The sequence below is a fragment of the Lepisma saccharinum genome, chromosome 19 (genome assembly GCF_977018435.1).
Source record: "Lepisma saccharinum chromosome 19, izLepSacc3.1, whole genome shotgun sequence".
Classification (NCBI taxonomy): Eukaryota; Metazoa; Arthropoda; class Insecta; order Zygentoma; family Lepismatidae; genus Lepisma; species Lepisma saccharinum.
The window spans coordinates 16,378,636-16,395,798 of NC_139247.1; the positions used below are offsets into that span (position 1 = coordinate 16,378,636).

The 17,163-nt window shown below is 40.9% G+C and overlaps 1 protein-coding gene across 1 annotated transcript in view; it reads left to right on the forward strand.

The window, feature by feature from the left end:
- The first annotated feature begins 12,889 nt into the window (after positions 1-12,889).
- LOC146003080 (sodium-coupled monocarboxylate transporter 1-like) overlaps positions 12,890-17,163 on the forward strand; it is a 196,058-nt gene continuing 191,784 nt past the window's right edge. Inside the window, exon 1 of the mRNA XM_083141251.1 lies at positions 12,890-13,601. Coding sequence (XP_082997377.1) covers positions 13,391-13,601 — 211 coding nt within the window. The 5' untranslated portion in view covers positions 12,890-13,390. The remainder of the gene's footprint in view (positions 13,602-17,163) is intronic.

Here is a 17,163-nt window from a genome sequence, read left to right on the forward strand (position 1 = left end):
GCTCAGGGCCACCGTTAAGAAGCGCGAGGCCCTGTGCGAACTATACCCGCGAGGCCCTTATATTTTGAAAAATGAAAATGTATACACCTTCAATTCCTTGTAAAATTCTACACTAAAACCAACATGGTTATTAATATTGCATAATTATTACCACACCTTCAACACAAGGATTTCCCTTGAGCCACCAACGAAATTTGTCAGCGTGTTGAGAACATGAAGACAAATAACTTTCTGTAATTAATGACTTCTTGCTACTTCAGGACTTGTTTCGGCTTTCTATCAGCCTTCGAAAAAACACATTTTATTCTGTATATATGTAGCGATGCACTACAGATTCATCGTTGCAAACATACATAAGAGTCGCGGCAGTCTAGTCGGTAGAGCGTCGGACTGCCACGCGAGAGACCCGGTTTCGATTCCCGGTGTGGGTGATCTAAGGTTGGAACTTTTGTGGCCTTGTCCCCGCATAAAGCCGCTCTGGGGCTCCACCCAGCCTGAAATAAATGGGCACCTAGGGGCACCCCTGGGGCAACCCCGGGGGTAAAGGCAGCCGGATCACATCACCTCCAAAATGGCTGAGATCGAGAATGTGTAAGAGCCTACCCCCACATCTCCTAAATATGCCTTCATGACACGGTGCTATATGCACGGGGAACTTTACCTTTACCAACATAGAGACATTAGTACTCTATGGAAGCGGGATTGTGCTGGCAGAAAGACATTCCTGATTTTAACTTTCGCTCAATTCACGTACTACGCGTATTGCTTATCGTTCTTTAGTGACTCGCTAAGTTATATTAATATCCTGAGGGCGACCCTTTCCTATCTATCCGTAGCATACTAAAGATTTCGTAGTTTTCCGGTAGAAAAATGTGATTCGTGACTGCAAATATAAAGGATAAAAATGCCGATTTTTGAGGATTTTTTCATCGACTTTATATCAACAAAACGTTATCAAGAAAAGTCCTTCACATTGATATCCTCTTCATGCTGTGAAAGGTTGTCGGTGGTTCGCAGGTATAACCTGTGTACGTACGAATATATGGATACACGAATATTAATATTTGTGTGTTACTTAAAATCTTTACCAATGCTCTAGGTGCAGTGTGTGTGTGTGTGTGGGGGGGGGGGGGGTACGAGAAAATGGTATTCCCCAGCTAAGTCGCTTTGCTTATGCAAAGAATCCTCCCCCCCCAACTATCCCCAAGACTCCAACAAAATCTCCCACCTAACACTTTCTACTACGATCGCTATTCTTTACACATATGTTGTGGAAGTATAAATATTTGGTATGATATAATTGAGGGAAATTCTTTTAGAGGGCACAATGTAGATTACCTCTCAGATAAAAAGTATCCCTCACGTCGTCAATCCCAGGGGTCGCCATCCCCTACTAACAAGGCCAATGGCGTTCACCCACATCATGTCATAATCCTCATAAAGCATTTAATTAAGACAGCGTGACTAGCTATTTCATAACTGAAATCCCTTAGCTTTACACTTTAATTGATCTGCCTTCCCCGAAATTCATCATTCCGTTCACCTAACGAACTAAATATGTTTGCACCTGGTAGTAAAAATGACACGAAACCAACTAAAGTAAATGGATTATTAAGGATAAACAAACATTCTGATTCCCCTCTCCCCCACCTCATTGCATATATTGCAGCATGGTGCCAACTTGTAAATTTTTTTTTCGTATTATAACATTACATATAGAAATGTATACTGTTGAATTTTATATTATTTTAAGAAATAAAATTACCCCCAAATACGCATATTTGATAATGCGAACTGATTCTGTTGTTGCTACGCAAAGGTCATTTAGAAACAAATTTGCCTCACGTTCTGCCCCAGACAGGAACACAATATTGTCGATAGTGAAGAAATTGGAAGAAACAGGATCGCTTCTGAGTGAGACAGGGAAGCATCGGACCCCGCGGGCAGGTGTTGTGGAAGATGTCAGTGCTCGACTCTTGAGGTCGCCCAAGAAATCTCTCCGTCGTTTGTCACAAGAAACCGGCTATAGCTATTCAACATGTCAAAAGGCAGCGAAAACGGCGAAACTAAGGGCGTACAAAATTACAGCTGTTCAAGAATTGAAGGATCCAGATAAAGTTAAACGTGTAGATTACTGTAATTGGTTTTTAATGTTTATTGTGCGTAATCCTGATATTCTGAAAATAACGTGGTTTACTGATGAAGCCTGGTTTCATCTCTCTGGGTATGTTAATTCTCAGAATACACGGATATGGACAGCTGAAAATCCACATAGTGTAATCGAAATTCCGTTGCACTCACAGAAAGTATGGTGCGCTGTCTCAGCATCACGTATAGTGGGTCCAATCTTCTTCAATGAAACAGTGAACACAGAGCGGTACAGGGCAATATTTATGGAATTTGTTGAAAGTTTGGACGACATTGAACTCACACAGGGTTATTTTCAACAGGATGGTGCTACATGCCATACATCGCATGGCAGTATGGCACTGATTGAAAGTTTCTTTGCGAATAGGGTTATTTCAAAGGGATTGTGGCCTCCGAGGTCTCCAGACTTACCTTCACCTGACTTCTTTCTGTGGGGCTTCCTAAAGGGACGTGTGTACACAATCAACCCTACCTAAATCCCTGGAAATGTTGAAGCAGAACATTATCACTGAAATTGCGAACATTAGCGCAGAAACACTATGTAGGACAGCCCTTAACATGGAACGGCGTGTTCGACTTTGTTTACAGGAAGGAGATCGACACTTTCAGCACCTTCTTTAAAGGTGAGATGTTATGTCATATGTCTGTACCATAATTTTTATGTTTTATTTATTTTTGAGTGAATACAAAAAAAAAACAAAAAAAAACTCATTTTCATTAATTCAGTTTAGCAAAAATCCAATACTTCAGTGTTATTGTAGGGTACACTGGTGAATATTTGCTGTTTTTGTTGAGGCGTGGGCGATATTACCCGGGATGCATATAAACCGGTAAACATACTCCCATCCTTCCTTATTCATGTGCCACAAACCGCATGGAAATAATACTTCATGAGTTTTAGAAAAATCACCCTGTATTTAGCTGCGGATCCGTTCACACAAAAGGCAAAATGCCGACCGGGACAAGTTTCCCTGTCATGGCCTATCCTCTTCTTGAAATCTGATCTCAATTTGCCGACGACGTAAATTCCCCATCCTCACATTTGGGGCCTGGGATCTCGGTTTCAACGCAAAGAATCACAAGGATGCCTGCACTCTATCGAACAAGAGTTTATGACAGGGAATCGGTACAAGGTTGGGGCCACAAACAAGGAACTCCACTGTTAGTGCTGACATTTTGTTTTCACAGCAGGCTCGCTTCTCCCAGTTTTCGATTTCGGTTTCCTTTTCTAGTGTGTATGCTGATTTCAAATAAAGCTGTATTGCTAATGCAGGCTTCTTCTCTTTTATTTTATCTATTCTAATGTAATAAATTTTCACGAGAAATGAATGTGAATAAAAGAGTCAATAATATTAGATATCTCGAAGTGCGAGGCCCTGTGCGGTGGCACGCGTCGAACACCCTAACGACGGCCCTGGCCATACGCTAATCGGGAGGACCTACAGTTTGGTATCCGAAGCACTATGTTCCTTCACCTGATATCGAACCTGAACCGAGCAAGGCGACGATGTTACCACTAAGCCACCGGGGAGGCTCCTTGACGGTATCAATCCATATAATGAAAAGTAGTGATGTGCCGTAGACCGGCTCCGGCCCTCGTGAATGACAACTCGAGCCCTGCCCTTGAGGGGGTTCCCCGTCATAAAAAAAGGATTTTTTTTGTATAAGTTTTTTACGAGTTTATAGGACTGCTGTGGTGTTTCGAGTTAGAGAACTAATCTGATTTTTCCTGACTTCATGGTTTGTTTTGACATACTTAAAAATATGAAGAATTACTGAAATTACATTCTTAACAAATAAAAATATTGTTTAAATATTTTAATCAAAATTAGTTAATATGCTCTCTTAGTGAAATCATGAAATGAAAAAGAAAAAGCCAGTTTCCGTGGCGGAGTAGTTTTCACAACGCGTTAAGATGCCATGGGTTCCGGGTTCGAATCTCGGGCTAGACATAGGCGATCTCTAGATCAATTTCATCACACCATCACTCATTATTATCTTCGCGATCAGCAAAACGTGGCAGAAATGTGAAGTAAAACAAAGCAAATCAATAATGGTGAGGGCGTAATGATAGCGTCGCCGCATTGGAATCAAGGAGTCCCGGGTTCGATACCCGGTGGAGGCACATAGTGGTTAGGATTCTACTTTAAACTGTAGGTCCGGTCCCGATTAGCCTTAATGTGCACAAAGTGAACTTAAAACTCCAACTCAATCAATCAATCAATCATGAAATGAAAATATTATTTTACATGAAACAATGTAAATCACAGCAGCGTCAGTGATGGATCTTTCGATGAATCTTTCTCTCTCTGGTCCGCTACTGTTTGGAATGCCTTACCGGATGATATTTCGCCTGCTACCTCAATCAAACACTTCAAAGAGAAGATTATATCACATTTACTGAAAAAAATACAACGATTAAGTCACTCCTCATATGACCAAATCCCCAAAATATCCATACACCCTCCTGACATCACGAATAATGCATATTGTGTACACATTTCTTTACTTCTCTTTGGATACAATTTTGAATTATGTGTGTGTGTGAATTGGTATGTGCGCTATTTTTTTTTAGTCCAAACCATTTTGTTTAATGCTTTTCACATGTAATCTCACTTCGTAATACCTTGTCTTGAGTTAGGTGTAGAGCAGGTCGGAACCTCAGCCTAGGGCTGAACCTCACTCAGTAGAAAAAAAAGGACTATTCTATTATATTCTATTCTATTCTAATTCAATGGAAACTTATAAAAATGCCACCATCAGGTAGGAAAATCTAAGAAAACCGATCGGGAATCGCCGATCGAGCAAGAGGCAAGTGGGAGACGAAAGGAAAGTTGAACGTCCTCCTTACATCAACCGCGACACGTTCTAGTGCGTCAACACGTAACGAGGGAAGAGAAGAGAAAGGAGGGAGACTTTACGGGCCAAGGACGAACAGCTCTGACGCAGGGGAGGAAGACTCTCGTTCTCCATACGGGAATCGGGAAGTTCATCGAGCAGTGTCACACTGACTTCAAGTAAAGTAAGAAAGGCAAGAAAATGCGCCCCTCACCCCCCAAACACACCCACAGATTGAATCTTTACTTTATCTACATATTTTCATATTTGAAGCATATTATAATGCAGTGGAACGCACTTGTAGTTCATGCACGTAACATACTACGAGTTATAGCTTATCGTTTTTTTGTTGTTTTTTTTACAAATACTTGCTATGCAGTTGTAAGATTTTGATTTATTTTGATTTGATTTATTTTACTTCGGTTTAGTGCCACTTTTGGCTAATTTGCGAAGATGGGGATGAGTGATGATATGATGAAATTGATGAATAGACATCACAAACGTCCATGTCCAAGCCAGGTTTCGGGCACATTATGATTTTTTTTTTCCATGCACTTTACAGTACGCTAGATATTTACACATGAAGAAATCTAACGAGAATTCAGCAACTCCAGTGATGCATAAAAAAATCAAATAAATCGACTAATAATAATATGGTTACATTATATCTACATTGTGATGAATAGTATAAAAATCATTAGGTAGACATTTTTATAATTCGCTAAAACATGGGTTTCGGAGTCTCATCTCCAACCTGTTTGCCATAAAGGGGGCTTCTTTCACCACTATATTGAGTTTTAATTGAGTCAGTGTTTTTAGTCCACTTTATGCACAGAAAGGCTAATCGGAACTGGGCCTCCAGTTTAAAATGGAATGTGCAATGTTCCTCCAACGGGAATCGAACCCAGGACTCCTTCATTACAAGCCAAATGATTTATTACCACACTAATGTGGAGGTCCGAAGTGAGCAACACATCATTAAGAAAAGTTGTTTCATCCGGTGGAGTCACAAGTGTTTCGGATCCAACTTTAAACTGTAGGCCCAATCCCCGAAAACTATGGACTCCACATTAATATCGGTCGTTTTCGATTATTTTTACATGTCACCCTCTTCCCACCCCCGCCCCTAGGTTGTGCACGTGTGTCTTACCCCCACATTATTTATTTCCAGATTGCAAGTGATATGTGTACCAAGTTTGGTTGAAATTGGTCCAGGCGTTCGAGAGTTATGCTGGAACAAACACACACACATCCATCCATTTTTATATACGTAGTTATATAGACTGTCTCCTCATTAAGAATTTGCATAATAGATGGTGCTAGAATCAAATGTAGAATCAGTTACAATAAACAGTTTGACACTGATTCCTAATATGACGTTGTCGCGGATTGATTGATTGAATTAAGTTATTTTACATCGCTTTTCTGCCGCTTTTGGCTAATGGCCACGATGAAGATGAGTAATAATATGATTAAATTAATGACGGAACACTCACAAAGATCATCCATGCCCAAGTCGGGATTCGAACCAGGGACCCCTGGCATTGGAGCGCTCTGTGCTAACCACTCCGCCACGGAGGTCGGCACGTGTTACTTGGAAACCAACCTTCAGAAATAAGTTCAACCTTTCGTACCGAAACGACACAACAAGCTGCACGTGTCGATCGGACTGGGCCGTTTTGTCAATGTCGTGCATCGTGTGGCCTTGGTGTTAGCAGCGCATGCGCAGAAAATGCTTTTCTAGGTACTGAATGGGGTCTTCCTCTCCGCACAATAGTTTTGGTACCTTGTGTTCTGACGTCAGACGAGGCATGCATACGAGGTTAGGTTAGGTTCCATTAGCATAAATACAATGAAAAATTATTATTTAGGCTAAGGGCCGTTTTTTCAATGTTCAGTTAAGGTTCATGTTAGCACGTAACTGGAAGTTAGTGAAAATTTCTGTTTTTCAATGTACAGTTAGCTCGTAACTGGAACTCTGGTGGCGATTATCTTTACTGGTGCTTCTTCTTGCAGTTACCAGCCTAACTGGAAGTTACGATGCAACATGGACGCCTCGTGCAGCTATCGAAGTTCCACACTCGCAACTTCACTGTCAGATTAAACAAGATATGATTCATAAAACTTTTAAATTGGTACAGAAAAAGACTCGTTTTGTTAGGCAGACCTTACCAACATCCATGCAAATATGGAAATTAAGCAGCATAGTTGCTAGAATTCGTTTGCTAATGTTGTGTTAGAGAATTTGTGGTCACGATATCCGGTCTACTATAGTGCGCGTCAAATCTCCTGCATATGGCTATAGCCAATAGCAGCGCACTGCGTCGGTGCCATGTCGAAATCTCGCACGGAAAAGAGACAGCGTGGTTGAGCGAAACGCCTTGTCACGGAGAGCACGGAACATTAGATAATATAACATATAATAAACTTAATGGGAGAAAAGAACATACCTGATTATGCCAGAGGGACTGCCAGGAGCTGCTCGTCACTCCAACAACTGCCGTCGTTGTCCTCATCGTCACTGACCGCACTACTTTCGCCCTCTGTGTCACTGTCCAAATTTATTATAATTGGGTCCAAAATTTCATCCCGACCTATCTCCTTTACAAAATCGTTTTCCTGTAATTGTTGTGCGTGTTTAACACAAGCGGCCCATTGTTCTTGTGTTACATTGTCAAGTTCTTCGTTAACAAGTCTTTCAACGTCCACAATTTTGAATGTACTGTTTCTATTGGCAACCTGACGCTTTACTTGAGCCCACACAAGCTCAATTGCATTGTACTGACAATGGTATGGCGGCAGTCGTATAATCTGATGCCCCCTTTCATTAGCAAGTTGACCGAGCTCATATATTTTGTCCTGATTTTTAAACGGCAGAACACGTTGTAATAATTCTGCTTTAGTTTCTGTTTGTGAAAAATTGATTCCGCGTTGCTGTAACCATTGTTGAATGTCAGTTTTGCGAGTAGAGGTGTTCGGAATTTTATTAACTATTACGGAATGATAACTTGCATTATCCATAATAATTATGCTTCCTTCTTCCAAGTAATTAATGAACCTGTTCAGAAACCAGTCTATAAATGTATAAGCTGTCATTTCATTGTGATAATCTGATGTCAATTTTGATCGAATGTACCCTGTTCCCTTCGCTAATCGAAAAGTTTCTGAATGCAGCAGAAACGAAGGGAGAGCAAAAACGATACAATGCAAATGCGTTTATAATAACATTGCTTCTACAGAGGGAACGGTATAAGCTACAATCACGCTTGTTTTTCGTACATACTCGCAAATTCGTTATCTTTCATTCTGTTGAACTATTGACACTTGAAATAATCTATTTATATCCGAGCGCCAGGTACACGATTCAGTAGCGAGGTGAAACAGGTTATGAACTAGGCAACGCCGCACGTCTGTGATTCGCTGGTGCTGTTCAGCCTTTCAAGGCCATATGCAGGAGATTTGACGCGCACTCTAGGAGGGACAATCTCCAATCGGTAATTTGGTGTAGTGGTTAGCGGTACCACCTTTCGGAGTGTGTTGTGTTTTGTAATACGAGTTCGAGTCCTGGTCACGGGTATTTTTTTTTCTTGTCAATTATTTATTACGTGTGTTGCATTTAATTCACGCTTTATTGTTGAATGATCTTCTCGGATTAATATTAGAGTAAATTTTATAATTATTTTTACTCGTACCTTCATATTTTTAGAAGTTTAGAAAGCATGCTTACTATTAACATCATGTTTTTTCGCTCAACAACATGCATAGAGAGGTACAAATCATGCAGTCAAATGTACAATATTTACATATTAATAATAATAATAGTGTTTATATCAATAAATCGTTATTATTAATGTCTCGACTTTCGAGTTGTTCACGCTTCTTCTACAAGAAAGTATCTGCGCTTGCGCCTCATACCATCATTTCCCCCACGTGGAATTGGCCTTTATTAGAAGAAAACCAAATTTGTAGTGCTGTCTTTCGTTAATTTATTTGGTAAGCATACAAAATGGATGCGCAGCCATTGTTCCTATCGTTTCACAATGCAATAACGTGCTTTCGAGCGCGGCGTGCTTGTATTTCTATATTTAAACGCCAGGCTGTGTGCCAGTCGACGCGTTTTGAAACTATACTAACAGATGGCGCGCAGATCGATTTCCTGTAATTTCCGTGCTTCAGAATTGCCAACACACTGTTTCGGAGAACGAAGCATGGTTTAGTTAACTGGCAGTTACTTTCACATTGAAAAACCCGGTGCTGGTTAAGATTGGCTGTTATCTCCAACTGGCAGTTAGTTAACAGAAAGATTAACAGGACATTGAAAAACTGGCCCTAAGAGATCTAAACATAGCTAGCGTAATCTAACAACGTAGGCATTTAGCCTAAAATTAAAAAGCTTTCTCCCGTGACGTGAGAACACAAGGTTGCTCAAGTGTTGTGCGATAAGTGAGACCCTACTGAATGCGGCCCGTGTCGCTTTTCGCTTGTTATTTGTGTCTCCCTTATCGCACAACGCGTTACCAACCTTGCGTTCTGACATCAGACGCGGAATGACTACGTTGTTAGGTTAGGTATGTGTTCTCCCAGCATAAATACAGTACACTGCAAAGTGCAAATGTATTATTTGTGCCAAGCGAACTAAAACTAACAAGCCTAAACGAACAACGTGGCATTTAGCCTAACAATGAAATTATGAAAGCATTTGACGGTGACCAGAGGCGAAACCACGAATTTTTGTCTGGGGGAGGCCAAGTAGCAGGATAAACGTACCAATAATAATAATAATAATAATAATAATAATAATAATAATAATAATAATAATAATAATAATAATAATAATAATAATAATAATAATAATAATAGTCCTCCTCCGTAGTCGAGCGGGTTAAGGCGTTCACTCGTCTTGAGATCGTTCGCTGCGGGACGGCGTAGGTTCGAATCCGGCTCTGGTCGGAACTTATTCGGCCTACGTATAGGGCCGGTGGCAACCCACCATCGTGAGGAAATTGGGAAGCTCCGAGTGAGTGAGCGTAACCTGGTCAAGAAGACCTCCAATAACGGCTGGGGGTTCGTCGGGCTGATCACCCGTCACCCCAACACTGGTCTGAGACCTCCACGCTATAACAGGTGACGGCGGAACAGTGTGGGAGGGAGACCAGCAGTCGGTAGGTAAGCCGCGCCATGGTGCTGTAGAGCTGTAGGGTTATGTTAATAATAATAATACTAATAATAATAATGTTATTATTCTAAGATAATTATTATAATTATTGATTTATTGAATTATTTTTTCAACACATTCAATTTCACATTAATAATGGAAAACAAGCACACAAACTATTTTCGAAAAATAGAAAATGCTTGATAAATGCATTCCAAATATAATTCCCTTTTTACATTAACATTTATAACTTTTGGGCCTCCCCGATGGTGTAGTGGTAACGTTGCCGCCTTGTCATGGGGTCCCGGGCTCGATTCCCGGTGGAGGCACATGACACAGTGATTCGGATCCCACTTTAAACTGTAGGCCCAGTCCCGATTCTGTGCATAAAGTGGACTTAAAACCACAATTCAATCAAATCAATCAATCAATTTTACACCTTTTTTCATTTACATTGTTCGGCGCCCAAGGCCAACTCCCGCCGCCCGCTAGCTACGGTTCGAAAATTGATAGGACTAAGAAAAGCAGGCATTGCGAGCGAGAATATTTTACGAAAATTATTTTTATTTGCATAAAATTTGAAGTTGTGGGCGGTAATTGTTCCCCGCAAGTACACTTGTTTGTCAATGTTTGCCCCCTTGAACTCATTTCTGTCCAAGGCTGAGGGGGGGGGGGCAATGCTCCCCTTTCCCCCCTGTGGTTGCGCCACTGACGGTGACTTTAGAACGCAAAGTTGGTATCGCGTTGTGCGATAAGGGAGACCCTTGTTATTTCAGTCTGAAAGCTCCCATAGAGAGATTGAGACTGATATATTGATTACTTGAAGATGAGCACCATCCTCCGTGACGGAGTGGTTAGCACGTAGGGCTTCGAGGACAGGGATACCGGGTTCGAATTCCAACCTGGGCATGGATGTTGTTTGTGAGTGTCCCTTCATCAATCTCATCATATCATCCTCATCTTCGCGATTAACCAAAGGTGGCAGAGAAGCATATCACCATCCCATTTCATAGCTGTACGATAAACTTGGCAACACTACATCACATGCTCTGACGTCACGCTACGTAATATCGAGACCGAACCAGGAGAATCGTTCGCCCACTTGGTGTCGGGTACAAGATTGATTGATTGTTTTAAGTCCACTTTATGCACGGTAAGGATAATCGGGACTGGACATACAGTTTAAAGTGGGATCCGAACCACTATGTGCCTCCACCGGGAATTTAACCCGGGACCCCTTGATTACAAGGCGACGACGCTACCACTGCGCCATCGGGAAGGCTGGTCTCGGGTAGCGAAGTTACACACACACACACACTGGGGAAGATTTACTGCAGTTAAGTATTTCAATTAATATTGCCTATGACTATACAACATATACAGGGGTTGAATACTAAATTTAGGTGCCAAGAAGTAAAGGTTATTTACTGGTTATTTATATAAACGTTAGTGATGTTAGAATTCTTGTTATTAGTAAGTAGTATTTACTTGATAATGCTTTGGGTGTAATAAACATGAAATTGAAAATATACTTTTGCTTATAATTTATAATTATTTACTATACTCTGTCCCAGCTAACTGTGGAGCAGGGCCACACTTAGCTGCAGAGAAGAAGGAGGAAAATTGAGTGGGCAAAGCGAAGGCAATGCAGGGAAATCGGGTAACTCCAGTCGCCTCCCCCTTCCATTACTCAATCCCGTTCCTCTCACTGTTCATTGGTGGAGCCGTCTGGAGTCACTACTTCCGCAGAGCCTTTTTCTCCTTCGTCTGCTCTATAGATAGCTGGGACAGGGTATAAGGTATATTGCTCTCACTACAGGTACGTAGTTGTAGGGCTCTAGGAAATAGGGCCCAGTCAAACTATCCGCTGCGTGGTACGATGTTCGCAATTAATTTGATTCCTATATAGAGCAAAATACGTGGAGATGTCATAAGCAAAGTAAAATAAACTAGATCAATCAATCAAATCAAGATAAGTATGAACGGACATTAAAGTTCGACACCGACTGAGACGCGACGAAACACGGAAATATCCGGCAACAGAACTTCTATTGTTTGCTTCTATTGAAATCAAATGGTGTAACACCCACTACAGGGAAACGCGCGGAGCCGAAGCACGGAATTTTCGGCTACAAGTCTGCAGGTCATCGTCTACTGAGACGCCGTTCCGTTCCGTTGCCGCGCTTCCGGCGTCAAGCTTTAAACTTGCAACTTCATTCCACGGCAGAGATTTAAAGTTAGTGAACATCCATTGCGATAACTAACGATCATTCAGAAATACTTATAAAGCCTCCCCGATGGCGCAGTGGTTGTCGCCTTGTAATCAAGGGGTCCCGGATTCGATACCCGGTTTAGGCACATAGTAGTTCGGATCCCACTTTAAACTGTAGGTTCAGTCCCGATTAGCCTTTCTGTGCATAAAGTGGACTTAAACAACAATTAGATCGCGTAACGGCACTTCTTCCACCCCTGCAGACTCCCCCCAGTGAGAAACAATGTCGATAACCTACTCAGCTCGGTCATACGATTCGCATTGATACCTTCTCGAATTCCTTGTGTTGCAAGTTCAAGAAGCCAAACTGTTTCCCGCAATGGACTGAAAATGAGCACGTAGGAATGTAAAACACCTCGTTATCACCTGAAGCTCGTTCAAGGATAGACGCCGGCGTACGTCCGCATAAATGTCATTTCTACATGTAGGCGCTCGCCGAACGTGACGTGCAACAAAGAAGTCTGTTTTCCCTGTTGACGATTAGGCCACAACTTCCAACTTATCTGTCAACCTTCCCAGTGTGCGGTCAGGCGTAGAATAAATGACAGAGCCCAATGCAAAAAAAGAGGAGAATTATGATGGGAAATTATGTGACGTTGGCAGGAGGGGAGGGGATGTGAAAGTCTGAGGGGAAAGGATTGCAATTCGCAATCACCAGTCACCGTTCAGGTATAGCTGGGGGCGACTCAGCCACTCTGGGTCAAGCGAGTGTCAGTGATCCATAACTCAGCATTCTGCACCTGGACAAGGCTGTGTTTAAATACAAGCATCATCTGAAACGACCCGTTCTTCTTATAAGCGCTAATCTTCACTATGATATCTGTATCGATAAACCGTGTTGTGCTACCGTGATTGAAATTTGACAGCGTTCAGCTGCAGTGTCGTGGCAGTATTTCATATCTAGCCCATCAACTGAACTCCACGAATCATTGGAGACCTCTTACATTGTGGGTGCCTGAAAGATTCCAGTGACAACCATGGATGTGGGTGTGACGCAAGGGTTGGCTATTGCTGACTATGTGGTGTTTATAGGCTTGCTCGCCTCGTCCCTCATGATAGGTGTGTACTATGGATTTATGAAGAAGCAGACTTCGAACTCCGACTACCTTGTTGGAGGAAGGAAAATGCCGGTGTTCCCAACAGCCATGTCTCTTCTAGCCAGCTACATTTCTGCAATCCTCATTCTGGGTGAGTAACTCCAGTCTTTATGGTATAAATTGTGCTTCGACTTGTACTACAATGGTGCCAATTTATATGGGCCCGTGGGGTTCGAGCTCACCTAATAATTTGCCTGTTATCATATTTTATTTTAGAAATTAAGTCCCTGCACTTTCATTGCCCATTGAGTGTTATCAAAATATTTCGCAATAATGTGTTATATTTCCAATACGGAACTTTCCAGTGTCATATATTATTTACACTATCTGTGGTATCATCCTTATTATAGGAAAGCAAGGGAGAAGAAAGGCTTATGACCAGGATGAGCATCGAAAGAACTAAAAACTCTGTAAATAGGCAAAAAAAAGCACCGAAAATACAAAATAGGCATTAAAAGTTATGAACATAGTCAGATTTTTCATCATTTTCCCGCATTAGGCACTCAAATAGCAGTTATTTTCGAAATAGTCAAATTTGACTAACAATAAGAGCCACTTTAAAATTCATGCATTCCTCTCAGAAAGGCCTGAATATGTTTTTAAATGTAAAAGTAGTGTGCGAATTAAGCTTTTTCTTTTTGGCGAAATGCCAACTCTCTGGCGTGCTTGTGATTTCATCTCGGGAGGTAGGTTTTGGATATGTAGATTTTGGTGCGACAACAGTCAGTAAAGTAAACTATTGTCTTGCAGTTCTAAGTACCTTTGAATATTATTTCTAACCTAGGACATTAAATCTTATGATAACATTTACATGTAATTTAGAAACAGTATATTTACATTCTAACAAAACCCAAACTCATACACTAAAAGAATTATGGAACTAGTATCACCGAAAACTTGACCAAATTTCTATTGCGAAGCTCAAACTTACATGTAAAATATCAGCAGTATGCCAATCGAAAAACAGCCTGCTGTTGTACGCAGGAGTGCCCATCCGCCCCAAGGCCTATGGCGCACTCCCCCCAAAACAAATACATTCCACTCCCCCACTTTATGCCGAATTATTTTCTAAAATTATTTTGGTCACACAAAATTTGCAGAATAATATAATACAGACATATTTCCGCAATATATGATTACTTTAGGTCCCGGCACATTAGGCACACTTTCATGTTTGCTAACATAAAACGTACAAAACTGCTCAGGCTCACTGCCGTTGTGTCTGCTTGACTAACCTTGTATTAATGCGAACAGCACGCCTTACCTTCCAAACCGATTCTAAAGGCATCTCCGCGATCACCCACAGGCAGGTAGAAAAACTACATTATAACCATAACTAAAAATCCATAACAAGTCAATCAAAGAAACGACCCCCGTCATTTTTGCGTGAAGATATATCGAATGGGTATGAAATCTTGTAACCCCCCAAAAATTCCCGTGACGCAGGCACGTCATGAATCCCCTCTGTGGGCACCCTTGGTTGTACGCCTCGTGAGGTTAATCACTTGCTTCTTTAATACACAAGTTTGCATACCTTTCGGCAGGAAAATCTTTGTAATTGAACACGAATGGTTATCAATCGTGTTTGTAACAAAGCTAAGAATTGGTTACTATTGCTTTAAATTTCCTTTGAGGGGGGGATAGAAGCATCCCTTGTAGGGATAAAAAAGGTTTTCTTTCTCGGGGATGAAATATTTTGTTAATTCGCACGCTGCGTAAAAGCCTATATTCTTTCACCCAAGCAAAGGGTGACTTATCAGCATACTTATGACGTATATTTTTGCATACAATTATAAAACAAATCTCCGAGTTCAGGCAATCAACTATTTCTTAAAAGTTGGTTTCATTAACAACACTACAAGCATCACCATAAATACCTTCAACCCATTCTTGGTACAGGAAAATTTAGTACTAGATTCTAATACAAGATAACCTAAATTTCCAATATTAACAGGCAGCCAAAATTAAAGCGATATGATTTTCACAAATAGATCATTGATTGATTGACTGAATTCGTATATTTTACTTCGCTTGTTCTGCCACTGTTGACTAAGATGATGAAGATGAAAATGAGTGATGAAATGGATGAAGGAAATTTCACGAAGAACACCCATGGCCAGGTCGGCGTTCGAACCTGGACACTTGGCGTCGTAGCAGGGCCTCCCCGATGGCGCAGTGGTTGTGTCGTCGCCTTATAATCTAGGAGTCTCGTGTTCGATACCCGTACCAAAGCGCACCAAAGCTTTCACCAGGTTGAACCATGACGTCATCAATTTACACCAGCCTCGAGAACTGGTGAGGCTGGTGAATCAAAATGGCGTCGTCTGCACTGAAGCTTCTTCCGATTCGTGATATGCGTTCTGTAGGCAAAAGTACGGAATGTCTCGCAGATTTTGCTGCACGGAGGGCGAATAAACTGAATGTAGACATAAACTGTCGACATTTTAAATACTCCTACTCCTTTACTTCCACGCAAAGAGAAATAAAGTACGCCGATGCGTCAAAACATTCGTCCATCTTCTGCTGCAACATGCAGGAAAGCATCCATTTGCAAAGTTCTATATCATTACAAAAGAATACTGCACATGGTGAAATCTGGAAAGCGCTACTTGTGTTTGGCTCACCATCACAGGACCATCATACTCACTGTCGCGATTTAATCATAAGGTATACGAGGTGAATTCAATGACCAAAATAGAGAGTAAAATTGTATTCTGCTATTTTTTTGAAACTGCCTTCCCAAAAATCTCTTGTGTTATTATGTTTTCCGTAACACCTATCCGGGAGGGAACCTTCTGTTAAGCAAAATTCCTATTTAGAATACTTCACTATTTTTACCAGAGTTGCTAAAGGTCCACTAACCCATACATTCTAATGGGTTCTATTGAGTTCCGCATAGGACCAGAACCTTTTTTCTCGCACCATTTATATTCGGTACAAGTTTAAAATTCCTGAACCTTAAACAACTCTGATATTTAAACACAGAAAAGTAAACGTATCAGTACACATGACTAGATTCAGCATGCTTACGTTGAAATCAAAACAAGCAAACAAAAAATTGAGCAGATTTGAACCCCAGATAAACATTTTGAAGTGTGTGAATGAGTAAAATTGTCTTTATATTTTTATAGTGTTAATTACTGAAATATTTAGAAGCTATAAATGTAATGGAATACTTATGTTATAATACTATTGTATTTTAGTTTGTTTTATTGTATTAGATTTTGCGGGTTAAGTGGTAGAGCAGCCACACGTTGAACTTCACCCATGAATAAAGAATTTCTAATAATATTAATAATTAAACAAAAAATGCATAAAATCTGTAGTTCAGAGTCCAAATGCTTAGAGAATTATCGCAACATAGGCGTGCGCAAGGGGTGGGAGCGAAAAGGGGCAGTTGCCCCCCTAATACTCTTAGTTAGATATTTAGTGTAGAAGAATTGTTAAACAATTCTATGCTGTTACCTCTATATGTTTTCAGAATAAATTATGCAATCAGTAGATTCAAAATCAGTATCGGCAATTGGGTGCCAAAACTGGGGAGTAAAGACAGTTTACTTTTTGTGGAATAGAGTGAGGGGTCAACCGCCCATGGGCGTCACAGTTGGATATGGATAAATTATGTTTAATTGTTTTGAATATGTTGTATGAAA